Source organism: Vanessa atalanta, chromosome 21 (genome assembly GCF_905147765.1).
Source record: "Vanessa atalanta chromosome 21, ilVanAtal1.2, whole genome shotgun sequence".
Classification (NCBI taxonomy): domain Eukaryota; kingdom Metazoa; phylum Arthropoda; class Insecta; order Lepidoptera; family Nymphalidae; genus Vanessa; species Vanessa atalanta.
The window spans coordinates 6,838,873-6,864,453 of NC_061891.1; the positions used below are offsets into that span (position 1 = coordinate 6,838,873).

Consider the following 25,581-nt stretch of genomic DNA (forward strand, 5'->3'; position numbering starts at 1 on the left):
ACAATTGTTATTCAAGAGGCTTTGAGCAATAATTATATTTTTAAAATTAAAATATTTGATTCTATATAACTGAAATTTTGCTATAATATTTAAATATTCATATGTATTGAATTAAACTTTTTCTTGGAATTAGATTTAAAATAAACCCAACTAAGAATTTTATCTGTTTAATCCTATTTAAATCTTACACCTATTGCTTTTAAAACGAATAAATGAAGATATGAAACTTATCATAAATTCCATACTGCTTTTTTATAAAACGAAGCTCTTGCACATGATCAACATTTTTTAGAATGGCAATTTACTTCCGGAAACGTAACTAATGTAATACCATAATGCGTTAACGCTCTTCATTTTCATTCGCCGGTCGCTCATCATTCCTTGACTGAGTTTAACGCCGCCATCTTTCTTTTCTCACAAGTCTTGTCGGCTAGGAGGTAAGTTGTAAAAATGTAAAATTTTCTTTTAATAAGTGATAGTGCCTATTGTTACATTATAATTTTATTACTAAACTGTAGTAGCTACATTTTCTATAGTATTTCGAAGTTCTACAATCTAGATATTCACAAAATGATTATGCGACCATGTGGTCGGCAACTGAAAGGAATCGGAAGAGAACTGCGCATTATGTTTTATAAAAAAAATCTTGAAGTACGCAAATGAAGTGACAATTTATATTATCAAAAGGCTTGAAATTACTTATTTAATGTATTATCATGAAATAAATTTGTAATAACGTGAATCCTGATGGAAGACAACGTGGCGCGAAGATCATTGATCAAAAAAATTGTCGTTTTTTTTTTTTTAGATAAAACATGGGTTCCGTGGAACGTGCCGGTGATGCGACTTCCGAAGTGGAGACAGGAGATGAGGAGGAAATTGCTGGTGGTGAATTAGCAGCACACCTGCTGAAAAGGTAAGCACGACTCGTTAAACCAACATTTTAACTAGAGTATAAATAGACATCATTGAATCAACGAAAGATATAAAACACGTGTTTGTATTGAATTGTGAGTTTCTTGTTTTTTCACACTTCTAACAAATTAATTTTATTTATAGCATAAAATTATTTACGATTTCATTTTTATTATTGGTTTTAAGTAGAAGGGGACGGTATTGTTACGTATTGATTGTGTGTTGACCGTTTTTATTTTTATTCTCGAGGTTAATTCAATTACATTAAATATTACGTTGATTAACCTAGAAACAGTGTAGGGAATTTTAACCATATAAGATGATTCTGAATATCTCAATTGTGAGTCATTGTGATTCATCCAATTATATAAAATCTCATTCCTATCTTTGAAACGAAGCTTACTTGAGCCTACTACGTATTTAGTAATTGTGATACCATGGAAACCTGAATAACACGAGGAAATAAATAGCTAGATTTCAATGTAAAGTTTATTTGTTTAGATATGACAACCTGAGTAACTAACTAACTTAAGTACTACACTATATATAAGCTTAAAAAACAAGTTAGTTGTAGTTTTTGAATTTTCGCCAGTTTTATTTTTCGATAAGGCTATATGACACGCGAGTGTCACGAATCGCATAAGGTTTTTTATTAATATTCAATTAGGAGAGCAATTCATATGAATTAGTAATTAAAATGTTTAAAAGCAAAAATACGTTTCAAATAAATACCGATTTGCAGCTTAACGTGCTGATAGGCGCATTTTTATTTCAACACCAATTACCACGTGTTAAATTGGATTGTTTTGCGGAATAATATGTACAAAAAAAAAACAATTTTTTGATGTTTATTACTACGATAAGATATACTATTCTTATAATTAATTATAACAAGAAATTCGTTGTTAGGAACAAATTCAAATAAAGTTACAAAAAAATACTCATTACGTAATAATTTCCTGAAATATTTTATATGTATTTAAAAAATAATTCATGAAAGAATTAATGGTTAAACACAAGATATTTTATTCTATAATACTATTTTACTAAACAATATCTGTAATACCTACTAGTATTATTAGATTTTTTTTTTCTGAAATTACTATACAGCGATGATTTTAAATTATCTAAGTAAAGATACACAAAAACGTCTCGACGTTTGAATTGGTTGTAAAAAAAGTAATGATCGATTGAGATTACGGGTCATTGAACCAATGAGTCATTTCATGCTCTACTTGGTCGGTAACAGACGGCTCACGGCACGCGTGTCTGAATGCCTTTGGAATCGTTTGTAGAGCTGCATGTAGTAACAGTCAAACGCGAGTGAGTCCTTGAGTTTTCTAAAATATTTATCACAATGCAAATATTATGTAGATGGAGAGTTGATTTGGGCATGCTTCGATGTTACGGTGGAATTAACATAATAAAAAAATATATTTTTGAAAATACAAAGATGAAACGGAAAATTGCAATTTTGATAAAAACAGCATAATCTGTTTGTCTATTAAGTAATCTAAATAAAAATCTTGTGATCCGTTGAAAACTGAAGAGAACAGATAGAACGCTCAAGGGCAATCATTGGCAGATGGCAATCATTAAACAGGAAATTTAGATGAGTTGATTAGTTAAGAGGCATTTATGTACGCTCGCCTGGGCAGATGGAACCAAAATAATACTGCTGTGTATCTATTCTAACGATCAATGCCTTAAGCTGGTGATACCGTGATTCAAACTCGAAAGATGGCCATGACCCTTTTCCCATCTAGCAGACGGGAAAATTACAGCAAATGACTATTTACTAAGTATATAAAATATACACATACACTCAATGATTTATCGTGTTAAATGTTATAATGATGTTGATTAAATTAATTTTAGTAAATGAATGGTGAGATTAATATATATATTAATTTAAAATATTGTATTCTGAAAGAAAACTACATCAGAAAATGTTTACTCTGATAATTATTACAAATGAATGTAAATTGTAGATGTGACATTGACTTTGAGAACGTAAATAATATACGGTAACTTTAATAATAACAGCAATATTTTACTTCAGTGAGATACAAAACTATTGGAGCATAAAAATGCTAATCAAACCGATTCATAGAAAGTTAAGTAAAATATTTTACTGTATTTATATTAAGTCACTATAATATTGGCTAATTTTATTTTAAATTACATATAACCCTAACACAATGATGTCTTTCTGACCGATTACGGCCACGACAACCATTCTCAAGGGAGGACTAGCTGTTTGAGCTATACATACTATCACAAATGTATGTAAAAACAGATGCACGTAATTTTACCATAGTGGTAGACAGCAGACATTAGACAATATTGTATTGACAATAAAGGATACGCCTAACGGTGGACCTTAGTATGCGAACGACAAATGTCTTTCTTTTGCTCTGTATGTCCAGATGACTTCCGATTGTCGTTTGTCATATCACTGAGATTGAATACTCCGAAATATAAACCAAGTATTTAATGAAATTTTTTTTTTTACGTTATGCGCGGACTTTAAGCGAGTTATTTTTAACTCGAAACGTTTCTGGATAGTTACTATCGATCGCCGTTGTTAAAGTGATATTAAAACCTGTTTTCTGTATATACATAATCTCAAAGTCACAAGTCGCATTTTGGAACCTTGTAAAATTTAATCTCGTGACCAAATTAAACATGCGTTAAATTGTGATGGATTCATCGCCCGTCATGAAACTGGGTCATGCGATAAATTAATCCATTTTTTAACTAGCTAAATTTACAGTTTTAAATTTAGTCATTACAGGATTGAGTCTAATCCCCCCTATGCATGCTTATTATGTGCATTCATTTGAAACACGGGTAGGCCCAATTTTACTTATATCGATATATACAATTCTATATCTAAACTATGAACAGTTGACATTTTACTGTTATTTTATGAAAATAAGAAACCAAGCAACAATCCATATTTCAAGCTAAAACATCTTATTATCAACTTACATTATAAACCTGAAATTTGGCGCCAGTTTTTATTTTTAATCAAGTAATTATTATCTTCCTGAACAGTGGCATCACTAGAAACGAGATGCTAGTTGCTATCACCAACCGCATCCACGCTGAAGCGATGGCTTCATTACCTCCCAACGTGCGTCGACGAATTCGCGCACTCCGGTCTCTTCAGAAAGAGTTTGTAGACATCGAGGCCAAGTTCTACTCTGAGGTTCACGCGCTAGAGTGTAAATACGAGAAAATGTATAAACCGCTGTTTGAAAAGGTGAGAGAATTTATACCAAATAAAAATTGACAGTTGCATGGATTGTGTTGTTAATTGTCTTAAATGTTGTGTTTCGAATAACAATCTAATGTCATTTTCCAGCGAGCTCAAATAGTAAATGGTTCTTATGAGCCAAATGATGATGAGTGTCTTAACCCTTGGCGTGATGAAACTGAAGAGGAGGAATTAGCTCGTAGTGTTCAAAATGCTGCTATTGCTGATAGTGACGAGAAGAAAGAAGAAAACAAATTAGCAGAGTTAGTAGTGTTTGATACATTGTGCTACATATATTATTTAATATTCTTGTCTGATAGAGCAAATGCAGTTGCATTAAGTAACTGTAAATAATTTGTTATGATGACACACTTACACCATTTTCTGAAAAATCATGATCGATTTCTCTAACATGCATCACCAACTGAGGCAATATGTAAATAGTCAAAATAATATTTTTATATTTACCCTCTTTGTAACTAGTTCATATCTCTTGCAGGCCACCCATGGACCCCAATGTAAAGGGCATCCCAGACTTTTGGTATAATATATTTAAAAATGTTTCCATGCTGTGTGAAATGATGCAAGATCATGATGAACCAATTATTAAATGTCTTCAGGATATTAAAGGTATGTGGTGTATTAAAAAAAAAACAAGTTTTAGCAAATATGTCATTAATTTTACTTTTCCTATGATTTTTTTTTTAAAATGGTTTTCATTACTGTTTTCTGAACATTTAGAAAGTAAATTTCTAATAAGATATTTCTTTGTACAGTGCAAATGCATGAAGATCCCATTGGTTTCACCCTCGAGTTCCACTTTGCACCCAATGATTACTTCACAAACACAATTCTTACAAAAGAGTACTCCATGAAGTGTAAACCGGACGAGGAAAGTCCCTTGGAATTTGAAGGTCCAGAAATTTACTCATGCAAGGTAATAAAAAAAATTTTTTTATTGTACTATGAACATGTTTTCTATCATTGATATGATTAACCATAAGAAAATAAAATAAAAAAGGTTAAACATTTGAAACAAAATCATTTGTCATATAGGGCTGTGAAATCAACTGGAAAAAAGGCAAAAATGTAACAGTAAAGACGATAAAGAAGAAACAGAAACACAAGTCCCGAGGCTCAGTTCGCACAGTCACCAAGTCAGTTCAAGCCGACTCATTCTTCAACTTCTTCTCCCCACCTCTGATGCCCGATGACCCCAATTCCACCCTAGCTTCAGATACACAGGTATGTCAAAACTATGTTTACACTGAATGTATTTTTACATTTGTAATAATTTTAAATATGTAACTAAAAAATATATACATTGAAATACCCCTGCATGGTAGAGTTTATAGGAGTGATGAATTTCAGTGCTCTTAGCTGCATCGGAGTGTAAGCACTGCGTAGTTCCAAAAGTTTCTAGTGAAACCATCTCATTGGGAAAGTTAAATAAGCTTTTGTTGATTTTCCACCTGGGGATAGATCCCAGGATCTCGGGATCTGCAGCCTTAAAAGCTAGTCATTAGTCGAACGTAGTAGGCAATTCATTTATATATATTAATGTCAACTGAGCGCACTTTCATTGTTTTTGATTTTCTATACTATGATATTTTTTATTGAATAATATTATATTTGGTAAAGTAATATATCGGTGTCTCTCCCTGCAGGCATTGCTAACGGCCGACTTCGAAGTGGGCCACTACATCCGCGAGCGCGTCGTGTCGCGCGCCGTGCTGCTGTACACGGGCGAGGGGCTCGACGAGGACGACGACGACGACTACGAGGAGGAGGTGGGTTCCGACGTTATACTACTGTGCACACAGGATAACACTTAAAGAATCTCAAGTCGCCCTACTTATGATAAAAGATAGCTGTGATATAGTCTTTAATAAGATGTAGTTATAAGTACACAGCTTTAGATCTCTAATATAAATTCTCTTATCCTGTGTACACACACAGACATTAATTTTATAAAAAAAAAATCTATATAGCAATTATGTTCAAAACTCTGTCATCATTCTTCTAGATTTATTTTTCTTTTAACATATTAAACTTGCTTCTCATTAAAAGTATAAGTAATACAAACTAGTATTTTCGGCTAATCTTCATAAGCATGAAATAAAACAAATTCTACAGCCATCTGGTAGCCACATGCTTTATTTATGTGCATGGTAGAGTTTTTAGTGCCTCTTATAAAATTAGACCAGCCTTCACATCAAAATCAGACGAAGGTACAGTATATTTATATTATTGGTTTGATTTTAATTTAGAAATCATACCAAGAGTAGCTCAATCTCAGAAATAATAAAAATAAATTGATTACTCTACAAGTTCATTTTACCAAGTTAAGCATTTCCATGGAATAAAGTTTTGAATTGTATAAGTTATAAATAAAATTAAATAGGTTGAGCTACATCTGGGCAGAAAGTTTTAATTAGTGTGGCAAAATTCACATACACAAATACCACTATCTCCGTCTGGTTAGATTGTTGGCGGCTCGACCAAAAGCGGTATATTTGTTTTCAGGAGGATTCGTACTCTGACGAGGACTCTGGTACCGAGGAGGTTTCTGACGCGGAGGATTGATGCAACACCCTTTCCGCCCACCATTAGCGTTTACTAGCGTTCTAGCAACTAGCCACTAAGCGCGCTAGGTTCGAACAAACTGCGGCAGCGGTTGTTCGACCTTAGACCGTTGGACGACTCTTATGCACAATTGAGTGTGGCTTTGCCTTTGGCGCGATCATATCTGTCCCATATCAAAAACTTATTGTACCAAAAATAATCTAAATTATATCTCGCAGGGCGATAAGTTAATACTCTAGATGGAATACTCCGGGAAATCTGCTCTAGAATTTTTATAACTGACCATTAAAATGACAATATTCAGTCACTTAGAAGTGAATTAAATTCTAAAGTTATTTCCCGCATGAATTCCGATTTCTTTTGGATATTCGTTTAAAAATTGTTAGTATTTGAGCGCTAGACTTTAATTAAGATATACTTCTCGCATTTTTGTTACGTTTATGCATGGTTTATCCCTAGAAGTAGATAAATATGTTTTAGACGCGAATTGTTGTGTAAATGAGCTCAAAGAGCGCTATATTTTGTCTATCTGAAGCGAGAAGAGTAATGGTGCCTTAATTGTAATGCATGATAATGGTTACATGTTTACGAAAACCTATATTGCATTTCTAGAATAGTTATACAATTCTCGTTTTTTATTTATTATTATACATTAATTATTGTAATAGTGTGTATTTTTGTTTACGAATTTTACGTATTCGTTTGTGTACTTTTAAATTTCATGTGATATTATATTCTCTAAGGCTATTCAATGTTTCCTACTAAATGAAATTTAATTTGTCATTCCATGCGTGGCTATTTGTCCCGCAGTGGCTGTTCGATCGGAGCATCTTTCTGAATCTCTCTAGTGCCAAACTGCATTTTTATCATCACTAGAACATTGCAAACTGTGATCTTTCTCTTGGAGATGTATTAATGACTAAACAATAGTTAGGTCGGAATATAGATGTATATTTTTTATTTATGTAACTTTTCTATCGAAGTGAGCATAATAATACGTCATAGCAGCTCGAGCTAGTTTTTACATAATATGGTTATGGCTTTTATGTTTTTGGCATGATGTCGTACCGATGACATTAAAATTGTAAGCTTTTTATCCATGTGTTTTATTTTATTCCTTTCTTGCATGCGATTTAATTTTCGGTAAACGACGGCGAGCAGATGGTTGCAGAATTAACGTAATTAGGCGACTTAGCGAACGAGTGTGTTTGCTCGGAATTGATTTTGAACTCTATGATCAGGAGGACGAGGAATGTTCGACGGAAGAGAGCGAGGACGAGGAGCCCGCGCCGCGGAGGCGCGCCAAGAAGCACGCCGCCAGCGGCCAGCACGACTCGCCCGCCGAGTGCAAGCAGCAGTAGCGCCCGCCGCTGGCACTCATTTCCGTTCTCAAACCGCGTCTTGGTGCTATTGCAAAATACTACAAACGGGGCAACGACTCGGGTCGATTCGTACCTATGGGCACATGCGTGGCTGACGGCATAACGTTCGTATTCATATCTATCGGCAGACGTCTACTCGGAGAAACTTTTTATAATCTCTAAATAATTCGATAGATTTTTCATCAATCATATTTTTTTTGTATGCGAGACTAATGACAAGTTATCGCTAGCCACAGATATGTGCATACAAGTACCGATACAGGCAAAATATTTGTCAAGAATTTCTGTGGATGCCGGTTCGCATGTGCGGATTATGCTGCGATAAACCTTCGCTAGATGTGAATACGTTAATTTATTTGGAAAAATGTTAAATAGCTACGTGCGATGTCTGTAGATATCAATCTACCTTGGTTAAAATGCACCCAATTATTTTGCGCTGTTTCAAAGGCCAGTCTGTTTACATTTGTGTTAAATTCTCCCATCTTTTAAAATAAATTGTTTAAAAATTATAATTTCTGCAAAATTTTTACAAGGTTTTACGTCGATATTTGACATGAGGAGCATGTAGCATACATACATTATTTACGTGATCAATCAACGTGCAAGTTTGTTGCGCTCAATTTAATAAAAAGAAGATAACATTCCTTCTTGTTAATGATATATCGTTATTCTCTTATTAAATCTATCCGCCTGTTTCTATCTTATTTGAAAATGCGATCATGGTGAAATCGCTAATAATATCGAATCATTGACAGTATTTAATCCAAATGAATAATCATATTATTTAAATCACCAATTTTGGTTCTAAATAATGTTAGCGAAACAATTGTGATGTAATTGAATTTGCTGTAAATTATGTAAACAGCTGTCATAACGTTTAACTGTCTTTAAGACTGTATACTAGTTTTAATATAATCATTTTTATGTCGAAATATTGCAAAGTTGCATAAAAAAAAGCACAGTAAGGTGCAAAAAAACTCAGATTGAAAACCAGTTTTGAGAAGCGTTGAGTTATCGCATACACCAGCTACTAGGATATTTGTACACAACATTTTTAAAATAAATTTAGTTTTAAATTTTGTCTTTTATTGAAGTTTATTATATTACTAACCTTTTCGAATTAAAAAGTGCCCTGGATATGATATAAGGTATGTTTATATATTTTGTTGTTACATATTACTTAACGATCTGAAGTTTCTACACACGTGATCTAAGTTGCTAGACAATGTTATAAATAACCATTGGATGTCACTTACGACTTTTCTGATGAAACAATCTGACCGATACACGTTTTCAAAAATGGAAATGAAAATAATTCCTGTCTTAAACCTGTTAAATCTTTACTTCTTTGCTAATAATATACATGTCATAGTAAATGTCTGTTTAGTTAAAAATAAATGAAGTTATTTAGATACGGTATAAGAAATACAGACTTGTCTCAGCTGTTATTTGAAATACATTAGTATTTGAAAATATATATATATATATACATATATAAAATATAATAATGCAGCAATAGAAAAACGATGTATTGATTTTTATGTCAGTGAATATATTTATAAATGAAGCAACATTGATCAGTCTCATTATTCACTATTATGGAACTTTTAAAAAAACTAGGATATTGTGACGGATCTAGTTTTGGATCAAGTGACTAACATTTATATCCGAAGTACGGAACGGGATTGAGTTAAAGGCTTTAAGTTTGAGCTCTATAGTTTATATAATCTAGGTTAGTTGTTGCTGCTTTTGGCTATAAAAGTTTTTAGCTAAATCGACTGGGACAAGTTTCTAATAATGTATGAATTCCGCGTAATTAAGCCATCACTTGCTAAAATCTGGCTGTAAACCTAAAATATTATTTTTTTGACGGAATGTTCATAAATTATACAGGTAAATTTATAAAATTATAATCAAAACTGATGAAGGTCTGAATGGAAAAGAAACTGAGAGAAAGACTATTTGACCTGATCAATATGGGGTTACCAGGGTTTGAATATTTAGACAGTAAATTTATTGATTTCTAAATAAACTACAAGAAATAGATCAATCTCTAAAAATCTGCCAGAAGTCTCTTTACACTTTCGATGCCCGCTGCGGTCTAAGGGTTAAATAGTAGGTATATGCAAATTTTACTTATTAAGATGTGAACATTATTCTTAAATTTACATGTACAAAGTACAAAGTTTTATCCATAATTATAAAAAAATACTGTTTTATTAAAAATTATCGACGTCGATTTTTAATGTTATTATCCCAGGTTTACGTCAATACGTTATGCTCAACCGTGCCCTTAAATAGGCAATCATGGCAAATGACTTCAACAAAGTTGGCGGGTAAAAAGTACTAAAAATATTGACGATGATGTGAGATTAACACTTATTAAGCAATAGGGTATTTTCGGTAATGAAAAATAAATTATAAAATTTAATAAAAATTAAAATTTATAGACAAAAACTTTCATTTAAATGTCATCTGGCACTTTAATAAACAATTTTTCTGGAGTTTTAATGCTAGTATTTGTACATTACACTCCAGCGATAGCGATTGTAATTCATTATTTTCCTAAAAACACCAAATATTTGTAGCCGTTAACGTTGAATGAGTACCGGTCGTACATACACGACTGTTGTTTATGACAATCTGACGTCATCAAAATGACAGTAAAAAAATGACAATAAAAAAAGGTTTAAAATTTAATTTAATTTTATGGCAAGAAAGAGTGTTTTGGAAATATATTTTTTTGTGGCTTTCATTAGGGAAAATAATAATTTGAAGTACTTTTTCAAACATTGTAGAATAATACCCTGTCGTAAAACTATCAAATATTTACTTGTTTCTTAATTTCTTCTTATCTTGTCGAAAGTTGTCCCCCACCGACTACGTTCTGAGTCGAAGTGCGATCTCATAGGAGACACCCTCAGGACAAACGTCACTCTCTCGAGCCCAAAAGGGTTCACCTTAAGGCGGAGTCTTAACACTCGCCCCAACATTCGGTGACGCTATAAAGGCCAGTAGGGAAAACAGCAATACTCAATCAAGATTAAAAAAAAAAAGTATGTTCTTCGCCCTCCACCTGTTGTATTTTTTGATCTAAGGAACGACGTAATCTTGTACTAGTTTTCTTTTGAGGGACAGTACCTATACGCTTTTGCTTTTGAAATAGGATTCTAGAAAACGGTCATAAATTTAAAATTGTAATTATTTAAACACCTTCATGAAATGTTTTTGGGCCGACGGTGTCACTCAGCAAGCGACTTTTTTAATAACAAAATAGATTTTATTCAAAACTAAAATTATGGATAAGGAAATACGTATGGAGTGCCGGTAAGGAGAATTATCTTTGTGTATGAAGTGTCCTTCATAACGTATTAAATAAATGTAAATTTACATGAGCCTTTGTAGTTGGATAGTGAAATGAAAAGAGCGAAAAGAACTGATTTATAATAATAGACAAGATTTTTAGGATAAATTTTATTTTATAAGTAACAACGTTTATATCACGATTTGTCTTTTTGTTACACAACTGTCAGATCTGAGGTTCGTTTACACCAATGGTCTCCAAGTCTCCCAGAGTCAGGGACGAACTGACTACTCCACATATGTATACTGATGGGACATGACTTAGATATGTCGTCATAATTTCGTGTCGGCAACAATATCCAGTCAGTTTTCGGGCCGTAGTTTGAAGACCTCTGGTTTACACGATCATCCTTATTGGCCGTAAAAGCACCAATACATTATAAATTGACATTCTTCTTTTACGTATCCCTTAAGGAAGTACATACACAGTGCCAGCTTTAGAGAATATAATGCGCTAAGTTAGGTATTAAAAATATAGACTATCACCTCAGCGGTTTTATTCAAATAATTGTTTCTCCAAATTCTACTAGGACCAGCCTAGTACATATTTGCAATAATCCGCACACGTCGTAATGTGCCCAAAACCGACACTGTATAATGTTATCAACATTGTCCATAATACTGCAACATTCGCAGACTTGTGACATTTATATAACTAAAAATTTCAATGAAAAAATTAAACAATAACGTTGGACTATATTGAACAGAAAACGATCTGAGATGTCATTTTGTACTCGCGTAAATCATGTCACTTTACGGCGTTAACCGATAAATGATTATTAAGTACATTAGTAATAACATAAACTATTGATAACGGTTGACATACGGAGATTGTTACTCTCATGGACAGTGAGATTCTACTGGGCGATCTATGTACAAGTGCAAAATAAATTCTGTTGGAAAAGTGTGAAAGAGACAAAGCGATTGTGTAGCAAATAGCTGATATTCTGACATTACAAAACCATAGAGGCGTTGGGTATTGGAAAACGATGTCAGTAGAGCCTATGTAAAATTGAACTCACATATTACTCTGCTACTAACAACGAATATGTTAGATCTCTCATTGAGTGAGTCACTGATGGTGTAAAGTATAGTATTACAATCAGATGTCCATTCTGTCCTTTGTAAATAAATTAAATGAAGTCGCTTTGTCTCTTTCTACACGGTGATGATTTCCTAAGGCTATTGCTCAACCCTTTCTCTATGTCTATGATTACTCCTGAATACTTATCGGTTTACATCTGACGATATAAATACAAAAAAAATCATCAGAAAGTAATAAGTAAAATCTACATACAATTTCTTGTACCACAAATAACGAATATTAACCAACATGATCCATTGTGGTATTCAGTCTGATAATATTCACATAGCACCGAATTGCCTTAAATATTATTCATTACATCTATAGGGCAATTATATCGCTATCATACTACATAAACAACAGGGAATGACGCGATATAGTTATGTTTAAAATAATATATTATATAATTAATAAAAAAATATTACGACACATGAATTTTATGCTTTAACACAACCAATATTGTTTGAGACATGTACATATATATAAAATTTATCATGTGTACTGATTTTTGTAAACAATTCTTAACATTGGACGTTCACTTGTTTAAGTATTCGAGAACTTCGCAGTTCAAACAGATTCCAATGTATAAATAATCCTTATCTTAATTTAACTTCCAATTAACGAACCATTGTAAAATACAAATTTAACTTTTAAGTCAATATTATTAAGTAATATTTTGTAAAATTTTCACTAAGTATAGCCTTTCAGGTTATTAAGTTCTAACCTTAATTTTAACTTATTCTATAATAGGAGTTTTACTATTTAAGTGTAATGGTATACAGGTAAAATATTGCTTCTTCGTACTCACAAGAGAAATATTTGAAAACATCTAATCAAATTAAAAAATATATATTAAGCACAGTTTATCGCATTCATATAAAACGAAGAATAAAAATATCGAATTTAATGTAAAATTATCTAATACAAGTCATAAATAAAAATTAAAATAATATAAATTAAACTCCACGAAACATTCCAAAAAGTAAAGGGGACGAAATCGACACGACCGATTTATATTCGAAAGCGTACGCTACGGCTCACAAATCAATTGAATTAAAATAGCTCGAAATATCACACATCGGAAAACTACACGATTACGAAGCGACGACACGAAAGATTTAAAGGAGGAGGGACGTAACAATTAAAAAAAAAGAAAAAGAATATGGAATAATTCGAAGGAGCGAAAACATTACACGACACGAAATAAGAATTAAATACGTGCAATTCAACTAACACCGAAAGGCAAACGTGCGAAACGACACCGGGCCGACTCGTCGACGGGCGGGGGGCTCCCCCGGGGGGTCACGCGGGGGTCTTCGCCTTCTTGCCGAACGGGAGGTGGATCCGGCGCCGGCGCGGCTTCGGCACGCCCTCGTCGTCCACGAGCGACGAGTCGGTGGACTCCTCCTCGGCGGCGCGCGCGGGGCCCGCCACCACGTCCGTGCTGCGCGAGCGCTGCATGGCGCCGGCGGGGGCGGCGGGCGCGGCGGGGGCGGCGGGCGCGCGGCGCGGCGGGGGCAGCGGCGCGCGGGCGGCGGCGCGCAGCTGCGGCTGCGACGCCGAGTGCGCGGCGCGCGGGAGGTCCTCGCCCGTCCAGTTCACGCTGCAACGAGCTCGATTAGTGCACTCGTCCGGCGAGTTCGGTGGCTTCGTAATATGGGACGTCGGCGCGGTTATTGTGAGATATTTTATATTTCATTCGGTGTGAGTGTGACGTTTGATATTTAAATAAATAATTTAAAAAAAAAACTCGATAGAATATTTTTTAAGCGAGTTAATGAAATTGAGACTTCGAGCCGAACCAGGCAGTATTTGTGAGAATCGTGGTATTTTTTCCAAGTCTGTAACTTACTTTTTTTTTCTACTTAGGTCAGCAGGTCCGGTTTTGTCTGTAGTATATCAGATATCTAATTAACATTCCACTCACTTGTCCCCCCCCAGTACGAAGTGCACGGGGTCTCGCCTGCGCTCGTCTGTTGGACTCTTCCTGACATCGTTGTAGGAGCTCCTCGTGCGTTCGTCTATTGCTCTCCTGTCCTCTGCCCTCCTTTCGTCTTGTCTTTTCTCTCTTGCCTCTTGTGCTAACCTCTCTTCTAATTGTAATCTGTAATTAAATATTAAAAATATCTTTATTTTAATTTAGAATGTAAGAAGAGTTTTTTTTAATAATTAACATGGAAAGAAACTAATTAATTTAAGTTAAAGTGATGCCACACTAAAATGTTAGTTTTAGGAAGGTTTGTCATCGATTATATGAACAGAAAATTTTAAATTTATTTATAATTAAAATCAATTTACCAAAAATTATTTAGTGAACGTGAAAACGGTCAGTGCAAATAATTGGACCTGTCACGTTCCTTTTTGAAGTAACTATGAACTTACAATCTACATTTGTATTTGCTCGAGATCTTACGACGTGATATTTTACAAAATTGTAATATTTCTATACATGTAGAGATATAAAAATACTCGCCTGGCCTCGGCTAGTCTTAGATCTAACGGATAATGTGGTGCATCAGGTTCTTCACTGCCAGACGAATCCTCTCGCCATCCAAATGCTTCCGTCACTAGAATTTTATTTTATATAAATATTCTATTCACACATTAATATCGATAATAACCTCTGATCGCTGACATTATTATTTAAATTCTCGTTACATTCGTGTGAGTAGTATTATGGAGAAACACCAAACATTTTTTTAAACTGAAACTAATTTATTACATGCATAAATATTACTAAAATATTGATCTAATTATGCACGATGGCGAGTCTCTCCACGCTAAATAATATATGATTTGTATTTTTTTGCTATCTCTACTCTTAGTCGACTCACGCCCACCAAGATATCATGTAAGTACGAGCGTCACTAACACATACTAATGCACGCCGATAATATTTTAACGTGGAGGGTAGCACCTTCTAACTTACATGTTTATATCTAATTATGTTTAATACAGAACCATAAACATTGTACAGCGAACGATAAAAATCAGTTTCTCTCTTTCTAACATCATTAATTTGACATTCGATTGAAGAAGACATCCTGTTTATAAACACATACAATAGCTATACAATGTTTACTATAAAGAGTATTACGTGTTAAAATATTCTTCATATACACCAGTATTAAAAGCATGTATGAAATAAATTATCCCCGATAGTACGACTAAGGAAGCTGTCGCCGATAAAACCATATAATACAACAAATTCTTACCTTTAAATTTAAATGTTGCCATATCAAAGGAACTTGCAATACTAAAAGCCGGAAAGGGCAAAAATAAAACAAAATCACAATCGTCAAAAGCTTTCAAACGTGCAAAGATAAATTGGCTAAAACTTAAAAGGTATAGTAACCCCGTTATGTAATGAAATGTTTATTATATATTATATTATTATGTAAATAATACCTTTTGAATTACGGAATTGTTATAAAAATATTTAATTACTTTAATTTATTTTATTAATGTATTAGAACGAATAAAATTTATTATACTAGGATGTATTGTTACCAAAACCATGTGTGTGCAAAATATCAATTTAAACGGTTCGTTGGGCTTGGTTTTAGATCAGTTTCGAATTTGACCTGAAAAACTACATGTAAAAAAACTTGTAAATTATTAATAAATAAAATTAGTCATTGCAATTTTGAATGGAACATTATTAATAAAGTTATTTGACTATCAAATAACTTAATAATTCTTTATCATTAATAATTACTGATCTTTCCTTAGATATTTACTAAAATTTTCTGGCTTTGATAAGGACAAAAACGCAATTTAAAATCTGAATATAAACGTTATTGTAATATTAGCATTTTTATTATCACTGGCAAACTAAAGAATTACTATTTTTATGTATAGCTTGCTATTAAAGTTTATTTTATCGGTGCTATTTGTTTATTCAAATTAGGAATTGATAGAACTAAATTTGCAATTTGCATGTACAATATATATGATATTCTTTTATATTTATATGTGATGATTTTTATATACAGTTCAAATGAAAATGAAATATAAATGAAGCAAGGCAATGATATATTTTTCGAAATCCTAATATAGTCAGAAAATAAGAGATGCAACTACAGATAACATGCACAAAGCTAAAGAAACCCACACCCAAAGCTGAATGTAGTTTAAAAAAAATTAGGACTATTTCATACATGCTTTTTACCGTCAGGTGACATCATGTGTATTACTAAAGAGCCTGAAAGCTTCCTACGGATTGTGATGACATGAAATTTGATAAACCATTTATTCATACTAATGAAATTATACATACATTATAAAAATATCTATGGTAACAAAATAAATATTATATTCTAACGCATTACAATAAACAAAAATGTTTGAGACTTATTTTGTACTGTACACTTCAACTGAAGCATTCGAATTAAAATGTATTTATTTTTTCAGATAAACGAAATGACATGAGTAAATGATCTGAGACGATTGGATTGGTTAATTTATAACTTTTAATACATATAAAACATAGAAAAATTAAGGTAGTTGTGGCTAAGGCTTTGTACAGTCAGCTTCAGAAAAAAAAAGTTTTTTGGCACATCAAATTCAACCCAGTCACAGCAAAAAGGAATAATACTCGCAATTTAAGATCGCCGGTCAGACGTTATTCACAAGAGGCCATTTTAGTTTAGAAAGTGATACGGAGTGTTATTTTTAAAGCCAAAGTCGACTTTAATGTTTGTTATTGGGGGTAATGGCAATTTGTAAATACCCATCACATTATACATACATTACCATTAAAAAAATTTTTTTAAATATAATTTTCAATATATTTTAATAAGTTTCTGCCCTAAAAATGTATGTATTTACTAAATATAAAATATCATTAGTCTTTAAAATATATTATTGTATTATTAAAATATTGCTAAGTAATTATATAAGAGAAGCAAAAAAATATTCGCAATATAATTGTTACACAAACAAGTTCTAGGAGCAAATAAAAGTACATCACTAACTTTATACATAACAAACCAACATCAAACCGACCATCTTAGATTGTGTGTATTTTATGTGAAACTTCTTTGAACTCGAAGTGAGTAAAATATCTAAAAAGTTTATGACAAATAGGTTTCAATTCTGTCACATGCTGATATTTTTTTCAAGTTGTCTGTTCATGCAAATTATCAAAGGCTCTTATCGCTATGCCTGGCTCTTATTATAGAATTGTATGAAATTGTTAAAAACACTAAAAGTGATAGCTGTCAAATACCTTCTTTCTTTTTTCTCTTCTCGTTTTTTTTTAAATTTAAACAAATTAAGTAACATTACCTATTAAAAAAATATCCAGCAACAAGAATGATACAGGAACTCAATTCTTTTTTCACTTACATTAAAACCTAGCCAGATAATGACTAAAAAATGAAATTAATATTTCATTTTATTCATAATGAAAACGATCACATTTGTTTTGTTATAAATGTTATAAAATATATGTTAAGATCAATTATCTTATATTATAAGTTAAAAAAATATATAATGTATTTCTACTTAAGTCTAATAATATAGCTACTCAACAAAGATAATAATAATTGGTCACATATTTTGAGCTTGATATTATTAAAAAATAAATAAACCAATTAATTTATAAATGGTATACATGTAAGATTGTCTTTTGTTTTTCTAACTTGGACCAATTTGTTACTATGAATAATATTTGTTAGTGATTTAATATAATATAAAAAGGACATGATGCCGTGATACGAATAAATTTTAATTAACCAATTATATAAATATATTTTTATTTTCAGCCTTTCAATTTTTTATTTTTTTTTGTTTCTTTTAAATAGTGTATAACTTAAGTACACATTATCTTCTATAACACAACAGACGCGTGTGTTTCTTTCTACTGTGTGTTTACAAGTCTTAACATATAATAAAGTAAAAACATTTCTAAAAATAAATAGAGGCTATAAATTTCTATTGCATTTAAAACAAGCTAGCCAACACACAACTATTAATAATATGAAATAAAAATTACAGTCGATTGCTTTTATCAAATCCAATCCAAAATCGAATTAACTTTAGCACCGTATGCACGCGTAGCAGTACAATAACATAACCAAATTTAATTTAAAACTTTGTAAATATAATTTGTGATGCTTTACAAACATTTGAATTGTACGCACAACGATACTTAACAAACAGAAGATTATATATATGGGATTAAGTTGTTTCGTTAAATTTTAATTTTGGTGACAAATATTTTTCTCTTTTTAGATCGTCCATTCGATAAACGCAAAACACGTTTCTATATCTGTCTCCCTCTCGCCCCTGTCTCCTTGTCCCAATTGTTTTCATTGAAAATATTTTACTTTTGACTTCGTCTTCCTACACACAAATCATTATATATTAAAATAAAATGAATGATTTCATTCGAAATGAGATTCTTAATTTGAATAAAAAAAATAAGCAATTCTTAAATCAGTAAAAGTGGCTTGAAATTTTAAAACCAGACACTTTCCAGACGAACAAAATATCCCAATTTACCCTTACCATTAAAATTACGTTGAAGATATTCTCCCACTATACCAAACAACCAAGGAGAGCTGTACAATTTATGGCATTGACAGATGGAGACTTCATTGGGCCTGATGCTAATTAGACATTTCAGGGAACCCGAGTAGCGTAATATTAGAGACAGTAGAAGCTTGAATAAAATATTTTGAAAGCACAAGTGATGGTTTCACCAATAATTGTATAAACGATACATTACACAAAAGCGCGGTGTTGGAGGTCAACGCAGCGACCCACAATCGGGTGTCATTGTTTTGCAGCATAATAAGCCCCCTTGTAAAAACCCTTACAGACTTTGTCGAACATTGGCATATTTATTACACAGCAAATACGAGCAATTCTAAAGAAGCGCTTAAGCCCTATGTTTACTAAGAACGTGAACATGTTAAAATTTTAAAATTTAAATTAATTTGAAGAATTCAAATGCATTTGGACCGCCACGATTTTGGACCGGTTCAGAATAATCTTCTACAAAAAAAAAAAATGCAAAACTGAAAACTATTTGTAAATGTATTTTTTTAAACTCATGTTCCTTTCCTAGCATAGCAAGCTCTAATACAGGGTGTATTAGAGTTTGCTACCAGTATATAGTCGTAACGTATGATCGTGCGTACATTTCAATACAGTAAATAACATTAGTCGATGTGGTCGTGGCACACAGAACCGTCTTCGAGCTTACCTGAGCCGCAAAGAGACGTATCGTCGCCTACACTCAAGTCATCCTGGGAACTGCTCATACGGACTGAAAATTTTAGAAAGTTTATAGTATTAGGTAATCATCCACGCAAAATATATTCAATCGTTATAGCACAGGGTTAAAAAGCAGGTTAAGAGCGTGCAAAGGCGGCCTTTTATTTTTAGCGATCTCTTTGTGAAATTACACTATAAGACTAAAGAAACAAGGATATTTAAGCAAGTTTAGATAATAAATAATAATAGTAATAAAAAGGATCACATCATAGAATGGGTGTAAAATAATAACACAATATAATAATTATAACATACTATAATAATAATATATTACATATACATAAATAAATAAAATACATATATACATATAATCAAATGGATAAGTAATACTTTTTAAGTTCAACTGAGTGTCGGATTACAGCCTTGACTGCGAAGCACTTGCAAAAAAATTGTGTATGGCTATTTAGCATGAGTTTAATATTGTCATGTAAGCGTTGATAAATGTCGGGATTCGGGATCAGTATATTACAATGGACGAGTGCAGGTTGCTAAATTGTATTAAATGTGATATAATTACATTAAAAAAAAACACATTAAGTGTATTCACATTATTTGACAATTTCTTCGATTTTTTATTGCCAATAATGACCAAGTTTTGCAGAGTTTAAGTTCATATTTCGTACTTTTCAAACTGTACAAAAATTAAAGTATATAAGAATATATATAACTGTAAGCTGATATTGCTATGATGTTAATATTAATTTAGACCACCGGTATTTATGACTAGCAGAAACAAAAGTAAAGATTTATAAATTTTATGATGGTTAAGTGTTATCATTACCTAGTAAGCAACTATTCCCCAATTTAATTAGGAACCTCCACCTCAAACAGTTTCGTTTGATGATTGCATTGAAAAACATTCTGAGGAATGAAATATTGTCAACGAACCTCTTCCTTGTCGTCCATTAGCAGTCCTGTACAAAGTGCTCTCAAGGAACTGTAAGCCGTTGTTGTTGATTATGTTGAAGCCACAGAGACGCTCGATTTGTTTCCATCGATGCATTCGTTCCTAAAATAAATATTGTATAGCGCTTAGTATGTTTATCACTGAAATATTTGAAGAGTATAAATTTAAAGTATCATGCACAATCAACGTCTTAAACTAAAATATAATATATATATATTAAGTTTAAACAATCATCATCACTTCTTTTAAAAATATTGTCTATAACATAAACGAGACACAGTTATGGACCCAGGTAGAAACCTTGAGGGCCACCTTTTAACCAACAAATTTTCTTTGTTTCAATTTTTATATCTCGTATTTAAATCATAATAATTTGTAACTGTTTAATTGAGTATTTAATAGGACATAAAGTATATTATGTGGTTGATGATTGACAATTCATTGTTTTGCTATTTATTGCTTCAAGTTAATTATATATTGTGCAAAATAATAATACTGAACTAGTATAGAACTATACGAATACATAATAACTTCTTGTGAAACGTCATCTTGCTCTCTTGTCTGTCGTCGCCTTGTTTCATTGTTTCTTTTATAATACCGAATTCTATCCAAATTTAAGAGGTAGCAGTAATTCAGCCTCATAAAAGAAATATAAAACAAGTATCAAGTAGCATATGTTTCGTGCTTGGCTTTCGAATTATCTCCTCGATATATTTGTTTTTCCTTCAATATACACGGTACGAGACATATACACCAATGAAATAAAATATACTAACTTCATAGTTTTCGACACTCTTACCCACGTCAAATCCGTAAAGCTCTAGTTGAAGTTGCACAGAAAAACAATTTAGATATATTAGATTTAATCAAATAAAACCTTGTGGTTGATAAATGCTATTCACAAAAACACATAGTGCAATACCAAGATTCGAGTGCCTTAACTTAATGCACGAAATGAACATTTTCAAACCAAAATATAATAATTTGTATTCAATAATATTACAACTTTATTTAAATTGAATGCATTATCTTTCACGTTATCAAAATACTCATTCATTTGAACATCGGATCAGATGATTTCGAGAATATATCTTCCCGTGAAATAAAATTGACCAATTTTTTGCATCGTATACATAATTGGTTATAAAATACATAATTTATATTGGTAATGAATGCTTTTATATTGTTATCTATCGGTTCGTGAATTAATGAGCCAGTATTGTGGCTAGGCAAGAGCACGGACGTACCTGCAGCTCCTGCGTGACCTCGTTGAGTGCGGTGCGCGCCTCCACGATGGAGCGGTCCACGTCGTCTATCGACTTCCCGTGCGTAGACACGAACGCGCCAACCAAACTCGACCGCTTCTTACGCAATTTCTCGCACTGAAACAATATCAATATAAAAATAAGCGTCTTAGACAAATGAGGTATTCTTTGTAATTTAAGAGCAAACGTTAGGACACTGGAATTTTAACCGAAGATTTTTCAGCCGCGCCACCACTAAATTATCTTAGGCCTAATTTATTTATACTGTATTATGTAACCCTTCTTGGTACCACCCATTTGTCGTATATATCGCCAAACAACAATCCTTGTTATTGTTAAGTTCGGGTTTGAAGTCTAAGCCAGTATTCAGAGCAATTGTTAAATACAGGGGGGGGGGGGGTTGACAAGGGACATAACAACTTAGTTTCCAAGGTTGGTAGTGCATTGATGAATATATGCCGCAAGCCGCAGATTAATGCGTCTACTTGCCATATACTCTGTCAAACAAATCAATCAAAATCGACACGTATAGAAAAAAAATGTCAAATGTGTATCGTATGTACTTAGAACTTGGAGCTGCTGTTACATTACCTTGCAATTAGTATATATTAAGACATATTACTCCTAAATATTATATTGATTTTTAAAATCAAACTTAATATTTATTGACTTACCGCTTCCCTTGCCTGTTGCAATTGACCGTCTGCCTGCTGTTTCTTTCTTAAGTATGACCTGTTTTCCACCTCATGGGTCAGTTGCAGCCATTGTTGTAGTCCTGGAGGAGGAGCCCAGCATCTGTCTTCAAGTTCTCCTTCGGCTCGACGTAGTTCACCTCTAAGCATCTACGAATTCGTAGAAAAAGAAATGAAAAACTCTACTATCAAATTTTATATCGAAATAGCAATCAATCTTTTAAGGGTATATCATATAAACTCATGATCAGTTTCATTCGGACAACTCGAATTCAATCACAATCAGAAATTTAACTACTTATTAGTAATGATTTAATTACATAAATAAAATAGTATATAGCGTATATTTACTAAAGTATTTTGTAAAGTATAGTAAAGTAACAGTTGGCCTACTTCTATTTCAGCTTTCAGTTGCGTCACTTCGAGATCAGACGAGGCAGAATTCAAAAGCGGCGTATCGCCAGCTTCTCGTAATTTCTTTTCTAGGTTTTGCTTCTCAGTAGTCACATTTTCCTGAAATTAAATCACAAATTGGTCATAAACAGTTAATTATAAAATTTTCTTTTTTATATTTATAACCTCGATTCTGTTGATCTTATGAAATTATGATTTCGTGCGTGCTAAACGTCCAAACGTTTATCTTTATTTAAATAAGATTTCCAATTCAAATCAATCGGTATTAATATGCACTGTTTTCTAGGTTTTACAGTTTGACTTTGATGTTGCTCTAAGACAAAAATATCTAGAGTTCATCATCTTTTTGGTTGCACTTAAATAGGAAAATGAAAAAATATGTCTTAGATCCCCTACCTGTTCCAATCTAGCTTTCTCGAGCTCCTTCTGCATATCATCGAGAGCCATCTCAGCTTTCCTCAGCTGTTCCATATCCCGCAGCATACGTTGCACTTGATGGCGGCTTGCGCGGCCAGCACGAAGCGCCGCCCAGCCGCCGACTACAGCGCCCAGCAGGAGAGATGCCAGTAACCAGTCTTTCCATCGACTGCCTTCTAGGGACAAGATGTAGTTTAAGGGAATTTTTAAATAAAAATGTAGATTATCGATCTCCTGAGCAAAAATTGGCCACGGCGTATAGATATGCCATATAGATATATAAAATGCCATACGAGACATTATAGAGCACAAGAGTAAGCTCAATTATTGGCGCACTCTCTATTCACTCTCTCTGGATTAAAGAACGGACCTAGAAGAAATATTAACCCTACGGCTTTACATGTTTTTAAAGCACGTGCTGTCGGGCTGCTACTGATAATTCTTTACCAGGAAAAATTACATAACTTTATATCAACCCGACGTCGAATTCGAATCCTTTGCGTCTAGCGGATAAGCCATATGCTAGAATGAAAATGTTATTAGTACACGTATCTTAATAACGCTTAGACAACTAACGACAATGTTAATTGACAATATCATGATTCTTATAACGCTAGTGCAGTCGTCAACGTAATCGCTCTTATAATGTACTCATACTATTTCATTAATTTTATTATTACTATTAATTGCTATTGTTTGACTTAGTTTAACAGATGAATAAATGAATAAATATAAGTGATAATCTGTCGGTTAAAGATTTAAAAACTTTACTTGTATTATTTGTTACATTCTCTTTCTCAATTTAAATTTTGACTGAATTCTCTCCCTAAGCGAGAAATAGATTTTTTTATGGCATTGGCTGGCGATCGAGCTTATGGGCCACCTGATGGTAAGTGGTCACCACCGCCCATAGACAAAGGCGCTGTAACAAATATTAGCCATTCCTTAAATCACCTATGCGCCACCAACCTTGGGAACTAAGATTTTATGTCCCTTGTGCCTGTGATTACACTGGATCACTCACCATTCTAACCGGAACACAACAATACAGAGTACTGTTATATGGCGGTAGAATATCTGATGAGTGGGTAGAACTTACCCAGACGGGCTTGCACAAAGCCCTACCACCACCAAATTAAAATAGTTCAGTAGATTTTTCTCAATCGTTTTTTTTTGTATTCCAGTTTTTGCTTAGTATTGTAAGTAAAATAATTTTAGAAATAATAGGAAAAACATTCTAAACATGCAAATTCATTTGGTTTTACTTAAATGTGCGTGGCGTACATTATATAAATAAATATTCCCTGTTTTCTTTCCTGGTGTTGTTTTTTGATACAATGAAGTATATAATTTGTAGTTTACATCTAACTTAAAATTAAATATTTATGTGATATAAATAAATAATATGTAATTTTCGTCACTAATGTAAATTACGTACTATATTTTTTTGTTTGTAATTTTGTTCTATAATAATTGATGTAATTTTTGTTTCTACATAATATCTGCTAAGCGTTAAGATTGAAACCGTAAATAGTAGCAGTTTCTAAGAAAAATAAAACATTATGGTGTTAGTAACGTGTAGTCTATAAAAATGTATTAAAATTTTAAAGATGGTTTTTCCATAGATCACGTAGATAATAATCTAGTTTATGAGGAATAAAAAGAACAAGTGTCGAAAGTATTAAAACATTTGAATAATGTACTTCTGTTGGTTTCAATAATGGTTGGATTATTTAAAAAGGAAACTTAAAAAAAGTATCATTTATAAAGATGATCTTCAAACACAACAATTTCATCAAACTATTTTTAGTTATTGGTGTAGGGCTTTGTTTAAACCCGCCTGGGTAGGTACCACTCATTATATATTCTACCGCAATACAGCAATACTTATCATTGGTGTGTTCTGGTTTGAAGTATGAGCGAGACAGTGCACAAGGGACATAAAGTCATAGTTCCAAAGGCTGGCGGCGCATTAGTGATTAGATGAATGATTCATGTTTCTTACAGTAC

General features: G+C 32.7%; 2 protein-coding genes and 1 non-coding gene across 6 annotated transcripts in view; 2 read left to right on the plus strand and 1 right to left on the minus strand.

Annotated features, from left to right (window-relative positions):
- Positions 1-314: 314 nt before the first annotated feature.
- On the plus strand, positions 315-9,221 carry LOC125072182 (nucleosome assembly protein 1-like 1-B). 2 transcript variants are annotated; one of them, XM_047682703.1, is made up of 9 exons: positions 315-437; positions 809-916; positions 3,976-4,183; positions 4,286-4,440; positions 4,677-4,807; positions 4,954-5,114; positions 5,234-5,422; positions 5,845-5,967; positions 8,005-9,221. In XM_047682703.1, exons 2-9 carry the CDS (start codon positions 816-818, stop codon positions 8,122-8,124), a joined length of 1,188 nt encoding a protein of 395 aa, XP_047538659.1. In that variant the 5' UTR covers positions 315-437; positions 809-815; the 3' UTR covers positions 8,125-9,221. The 2 variants fall into 2 exon arrangements, with proteins under 2 accessions (XP_047538659.1, XP_047538660.1); XM_047682704.1 differs by lacking the exon at positions 8,005-9,221 and adding an exon at positions 6,704-7,859.
- LOC125072500 lies at positions 4,529-4,613 on the plus strand. Its single transcript, XR_007119966.1, has one exon. It is a non-coding gene; the product is annotated as a small nucleolar RNA Me18S-Um1356 (small nucleolar RNA).
- A 4,548-nt stretch (positions 9,222-13,769) lies between the features above and the next one.
- The window catches only part of LOC125072416 (stromal interaction molecule homolog), a 47,190-nt gene continuing 35,378 nt past the window's right edge, over positions 13,770-25,581 (minus strand). Inside the window, exons 6-14 of one of the 3 annotated variants that reach the window (XM_047683044.1) lie at positions 23,551-23,744; positions 23,134-23,253; positions 22,723-22,890; positions 22,031-22,165; positions 20,765-20,885; positions 19,806-19,868; positions 15,066-15,159; positions 14,520-14,696; positions 13,770-14,195 (exon numbers count right to left, since the gene is read on the minus strand). In XM_047683044.1, the coding sequence (XP_047539000.1) occupies positions 13,895-14,195; positions 14,520-14,696; positions 15,066-15,159; positions 19,806-19,868; positions 20,765-20,885; positions 22,031-22,165; positions 22,723-22,890; positions 23,134-23,253; positions 23,551-23,744 (1,373 nt within the window). In that variant the 3' untranslated portion in view covers positions 13,770-13,894. Of the gene's footprint in view, positions 14,196-14,515; positions 14,697-15,065; positions 15,160-19,805; positions 19,869-20,764; positions 20,886-22,030; positions 22,166-22,722; positions 22,891-23,133; positions 23,254-23,550; positions 23,748-25,581 lie in introns of those variants that run through there. The other 2 variants (XM_047683043.1, XM_047683045.1) reach the window with 2 other exon arrangements.

Bases quoted from the DNA above. Each gene is read 5' to 3' on its own strand.
- LOC125072182 (XM_047682703.1), top strand. From the start codon at position 816: ATGGGTTCCGTGGAACGTGCCGGTGATGCGACTTCCGAAGTGGAGACA. The intron at 5,423-5,844 runs GTATGTCAAAAC...CTCTCCCTGCAG, and splicing joins CCCTAGCTTCAGATACACAG to GCATTGCTAACGGCCGACTT. The intron at 5,968-8,004 runs GTGGGTTCCGAC...CTCTATGATCAG, and splicing joins ACGACGACTACGAGGAGGAG to GAGGACGAGGAATGTTCGAC.